This window comes from Gobio gobio (assembly GCF_949357685.1).
Source record: "Gobio gobio genome assembly, chromosome: 19".
In the NCBI taxonomy this organism is placed as follows: Eukaryota; Metazoa; Chordata; class Actinopteri; order Cypriniformes; family Gobionidae; genus Gobio; species Gobio gobio.
In genome coordinates this window covers 36,829,967-36,835,966 of record NC_137112.1, presented here as the reverse complement: position 1 = coordinate 36,835,966, position 6,000 = coordinate 36,829,967, and the positions used below count along the sequence as shown (strand labels likewise).

The following is a 6,000-nucleotide window of genomic DNA, read 5'->3' as shown; positions in this document are numbered from 1 at the left end:
GTTATTTACTCTAAAACATTTGATGATATATAATGTAAAGTTCTTGAAAATACTTTACTTCTCAGTGAAGGTGACTCATATTTTTGATGCAAATTAGTGAAAAATTCACTTTTCTTTGGAGAAAATATGGAGCCATGTGTGCACGTGCTGAACCAGGACACAAATTGGACCTGGTCATGTGACAACTTTTTTGCACTTTCATTGATTAGTATTTGAGGTAGGTTTGACCAATAAATTTGTGTTTTATTTTATTAAAAATGAACTAAAATGACTATGTTGCCTGGAGGCAACACCGTACCATAGAGGGTTAATCAAAAATCAATAGAACAGGCTTACTTTTCAAAAATATGTAAAACCCGCATGCATGCAAAGACTAACTTTCTAATAACCTGACACATATAACCTAGATTTTTAATAGAATTGATCTTTTTTTATATTCACAGACATCCCAAATGACCCTCATGCATGAAAACTTACTGAAACCCGAAAACTCACTGATGCTGAGTGGGGTTCGTTTGCGGATACCCTAGGTGACGCTGTTCGTAGAGACATTTCCAGCGCTTGATCTTTCCAGGTTCTATGCAGTTAATGCAGGGTAAGGCATCTCATCACGTATGCCTATAATGATCTTTCAAAACCTTTTCAGTGTGGGGAAAAATCCAGCACGAATAAATCGGCTTAGTGGACAGAATTAGAGGGGAAGGGTTTGGAGACAGAGTAGGATTAAGGAAAATTGTGTGAAATAAAAAGCGAGTGATCACGAGTGACTCTGTTCGTGTCTGTTTCGGGAGGGAGGGAGAGCGAAAGAGAGAGACGGAGAGAGAGAGATTTTCATCCAAATCCATATCTATTTTTTAATCCTCGTCTGTGCGTATACGTTGCTTGCAGCCTTCGCGAGGAGACTATTTCACAATGAAACGCTTTTAAATAATCTTTACGCAATCTTCAACAACCTTACATCCGTTCAAGTGCGCATTTGTTTTAAACTTCAATCTTCCCTCCGACACTTGGACAGCACCATGAGCAGTTTGTGGAATCGCATCCCTTTGGAATGGTGGGGAATTACGCAGCGAGCTGCCGGAGAGCATGTAAACGCAAATGGAGTTTGGGATTTATTGCAAAATATGGGAAAGATGACCGTCCTGTCTTTGTGTTTTCTCTTGTGCGCTGATCTACTGCAAGTAGCTGTTGGTAAGTAATTGTTGTGCTGTGTTTTATTATACTCGCACGCGCTTTATAGTAGACAACACTCTGCACACTTCACATTCTGCACAGCGTTTTGCAGTCCGCACACATTCTCCTCAAGAAACCGCTGCACGCACATATTGAGGCATCTTTCATATTTACTTAGATCAAGTTTGTCCGTTTTGTGCGAGACGCCGCTTAGTTTGGATTCTCCGAGAATAGCAAGGTTTCATCCGCGGTACTTTGGGGTAGTGTTGGCTGGGTAAGAGCACAGACACTGGGTGAATGTCATTTTTCATACGGTACATGTGAAACAGCAGGACGTAAATACATTCTGACGCCCAGGAATAAAATGAGGCTGAACGTATTAGTGCCAAGAGCTATTGATTTGAACCCTGACCATGTTTATTATTTCATAGTCAAATCTCATGATTAGTACACATGCATCATTCGACTACTTTTATTATCAGTGTGAAAAGATGCTAACACATTTGGCTTTTTATTTTATTTCTTTTTTAGATGATCCCAGACATACCTTATCCATGGGATCATCTCTCTCTCTCTCTCTCTCTCTCTCTCTCTCTCTCTCTCTCTCTCTCCTCTCATCTCTCTCTCTCTTCTCCTCTCTCTCTCTCTCTCTCTCTCTCTCTCTCTCTCTCTCTCTCTCTCTCTCTCTCTCTCTCTCTCTCACACACACACATGCCAAATTGGGCTATTTTCATGATTTATTATGTGGTATACTTATGTGGTTCAGATACAATGCTATTTTTGAGTTTCTATTTATTAAACAAATTTCCTTCATTGTATTAACTCAAATTTTTAATTTCAATGAACTAAACATTTTAAGGCAACCAGGTTACTTACTTTTTTAAGTTAAACCAATTTTTTTTAAAGTGCAGTAGAATAATGGAGTCATGTTCTTTTTTATTATTATTATTTTCTTTTTGTAGTGAATTTGACCACCATAATAAGGTTTGAACGTCGCTAAATGAAGTTGAGGTCCAAAGTATATTCCTTTTACAAGTATGTGTTTCAGAATTTCCAGTGACCAACAAAGTTAGATTACAAGTTAGTCGGAGTAGGCTATATAATAATCAAGAGAAGGTAACCATGACAACAGTAAACTGCGCTTTTCTTTAAATGCGGTATGTCGACAAAACCTGTAGCCTACGCATAAATTGTCTTTCCCTACATATTTCCCTAAGTTGTCTTTCCCTACATATATCCCTACATATTCCCTACATATCCCTACAAAATAAATACATTTGACATTTGGTAAACTGTCTGTACGTAGCTTATGCCATTATACCAGTTCAGAAGTGCGACACCACGCAGATTGTGTCTAATTACTTAAAAAATTTTTTTTAAAGTAACCCTCATGAAAGTCATTGAATAACACACACTGACCCTATGTAATAGTAATGAATGCAGTTGGTTGCGCTGTATTCTTACTTTCTGTATTGCTGTAAAAAAAAAAAAAAAAACACTAGGGTACTAGGAACATGTTGTAAATTCACACTAAATAGTTTCCCCTTGTTTGACTCTCATGAGATGTTTTTCCATCCCCAATCTTTCCATGCCTTGATTTACATAATGGACAGAGCATGTACTGTATGCTGTAACAGGCTGATATGTGGAGGGAAATTGATATTTACTGAGACAAGTTTTACTGCTGTGATTTAGTGACATTTTTCATTGCTGATTATTTTATTTTCCTTTGCTTAGAATTTTTGGGTGATACGCTGTGAATTTGTTTATACATGGGGTCCTTGAGTTGACTGAAAGTCTGTATGGGGTGTCCCTGGCTCTTTAAAGGTTGAAATCCCCAGTTGTACTTGATGATTGATGTGTTCAGGTTCTAATCTCAGGGCGACATCTGGCACGTTTATGGTACTCATCTTCACCCCCGCCCAGCTGTTTTCATTCTCTCTGTACTGGAAGATTACATGTCGTCATGTAAAAACCCAACAAAGGAATTTAAATTAAGATAAAGTCAGTGATATAACTCCAGTGGTGTCCCGCAAATATTGCATTACAGAGTGAAGCAATCATTCATAATTTCTGACTGTACTGGTGGTTGGCATGACCCATATTTTAATACAGGCCACCTGAGAATTATGCCGGCTGGTGAGTGAGAGACCGAGAGAATCATTTATTGTTGCATAAGCCATTTGGTCTCAAAGTTCAGCTGAGGTTGCGGTCACAAAATGCGGTATGGACGGCCACAGTTAATGTACAGGAGATTGTTTTATGGTTCGAGTGCCATTGTCATCCCCCTGTTTACTTTTCGTCATCATTTCAGTGTCCTGCTGGTGTACAGTTTTGCACATAATTTTACGATCAGCATTTTTGATGACAGCAATAAAATTAAGATTGACAACCGCATTGCTTTGCCATCTTTATTTAGGCTGTCATTCAATTAGCTGCTATAAATGATTTATATCATTTATTTACTGTCATGTCATTCAAAACTAGGGTTATTATCGTTAATGAAATTAAAATTAAAACCATAAAAAACTGTTGCTAGAAATAAACGTAAACTGAAATAAAAGAATATACAAATAAATTAAGTCATAGTTGGCACAGCATAATTTCACATTTAATTTAATTTAAATTGAAGTATTAAAATAACTACTCCTAAATCGGAAATAAAAAATAAATATATGCACATAAAAATGATGCTAAAACCTAATAGAAAAAATTTAAAAGAATTCAAAATATTAGTACAAACTATTATAGTTTAAAAACATATTTATCTATTTAATTGAACACATTACCAAAACATTAACGTCTGTGCAAATCTTCAACCAGTAGACAAGGACGAATAATGATTTAAAATCACCATCAATCCAAATAAACAACTTCCCTTTCGGTTTCTTTTAGTAGTTAAAGACAACATCTCATACTTTAGAAAATGAACCCATCTTTCATCAAGGAGCTGTTTTGCCCTCCTGACATTACGGCTACTTCAAACTTTGGAAAAATCTTCTAGAAATATAGCTCATCTGGAGGTGCTGTTACTCCTAATGACCTTTTACTCCAGGAGTGACCCACATCATCACCCGCTACACCCCTCTGAGCTCAGGGCAGTACCGGCTCTCCACAACTGAGCCATTCAACCCCCCTGTGGATTTCTCCATTTCCTCTTCTTAAGAGACTTCTTCCCTAACAGATCCATCATGATCAAGTGCACTAGCTGCAGTCAGAGACAGGTGTTGGCAATTGCAGCTTTAGTCTTCAATAATCACTCTTTGATTTCCTGCCTCCTTTAGACGACCTAAATGTGACCTTCAGGAGCTTCTTTGTCACCCAATACAAAAATTTGAATCTTGCAAATGTAGTATTCAAAGGAAGAAAAATGAGTACTCGTTCTGCTAACAGTCTAAATGCACACTTCTCGGCTCAGTTACAGTAAGTTCCATTGGGGAGATGAATCTGAATCATCCACTTTGAATCTTTAGATATTACAAAGGAGCATGTCATCTGATCATGCAGTTACAGTACAGAAATGTGATACATCGATTTAATTTTGATCTGATAACGTCGTTTGATGATGAAACATCAAAGCAAGTAGATTCAAATGCTGGTCTCTTTTAGCCAGAACTGAGTGTAGTCAGTCTTCTCTTTCAACAGTTTCATCAGCCACATTTCATAGAGCAGCAGTTCTCAACTGGTGGTTCGTGAAGCAATACAAATTGGTCACATGTCTGTTTTAGTTACATTTATGCATTTAGAAGATGCTTTTATTCAAATGCATTCATTATATATATATTTTAATAGCTAATGCTTTAGCTAATGCTCTACTGTTTGAGCAACAGGAATGCTGCTATACAGCTGTAAGAAAAAGTATGTGAACATCTTGCAGAATCTGTGAAAATGTGAATAATTTGAACAAAATAAAAGAGATCATACAAAATGCGTTATTTTTTATTTAGTGCTGTCCTGAATACGATATTTTACATAAAAGATGTTTACATATAGTCCACAAGACAAAAAATAGCTACATTTATTCAAATGACCCGTTCAAAGGTTTATGAACCATTGATTCTCAATCCTGTGTGTTGTTACCTGTTTTTTTTTTGTTTTGTGGTGGTTGTTCTTGAGTCCCTTGTTTGTCCTGAGCAGTTAAACTGACCAACTATCTTCAGAAAAATCCTCCAGGCCCTACAAATTCTTCAGTTTTCCACCATCTTTTGCATTTTTAAACCCTCTCCAGCGGTGACTGTATAATGTTGAGATCCATCTTTTCACCATCAAGACAATTGAGGGACTCAAACACAACTATTAAAAAAGGTTCAAACATTCACTGATGCTCCAGAAGGAAACGCTATGCATTAAGAGCCGGGGGTGAAAACTTTTGAACAAGATGAAGAAATCCACATTTTTCATATTTTGTTTAAATAAAATAAAAAATAATTTAGTACTTCCTTACGGAAGCAACTGAAGATACTTAAATGTTTCCCCAGAAGACAAATTAAGTAGAATTTACCATGATCTTCAAATGCTATAAGTTTTCACCCCCCCCCCCCCCCCCTCCCCTCCCTCCTTCCCTCCCTCTCTTAATGCATCATGTTTCCTTCTGGAGCATCAGTGAGTGTTTGAACCTTTTTTTAAAATTTTAAGGTTGTGTTTGAGTGCCTCAATTGTACTCAGTGTCAAAATATGGATCTCAAAATCATACAATCACTGCTGGAGAGGGTTCAAATACGCAAAAGATTCTGGAGAACTGAAGAATTTGCAGGACCTGAAGGATTTTTCTGAAGATTGTTTGTCATTTTAACTGCTCAGGACAAAAAAGAGACTCAAGAACAACCA

The 6,000-nt window shown here is 37.0% G+C and overlaps 1 protein-coding gene across 2 annotated transcripts in view; it reads left to right on the top strand.

The window, feature by feature from the left end:
- The first annotated feature begins 644 nt into the window (after nt 1-644).
- igsf21a (immunoglobin superfamily, member 21a) overlaps nt 645-6,000 on the top strand; it is a 351,578-nt gene continuing 346,222 nt past the window's right edge. The window contains exon 1 of one of the 2 annotated variants that reach the window (XM_079844847.1): nt 645-1,191. In XM_079844847.1, coding sequence (XP_079700973.1) covers nt 1,020-1,191 — 172 coding nt within the window. In that variant the 5' untranslated portion in view covers nt 645-1,019. The remainder of the gene's footprint in view (nt 1,192-6,000) is intronic. The other variant, XM_079844848.1, reaches the window with a different exon arrangement.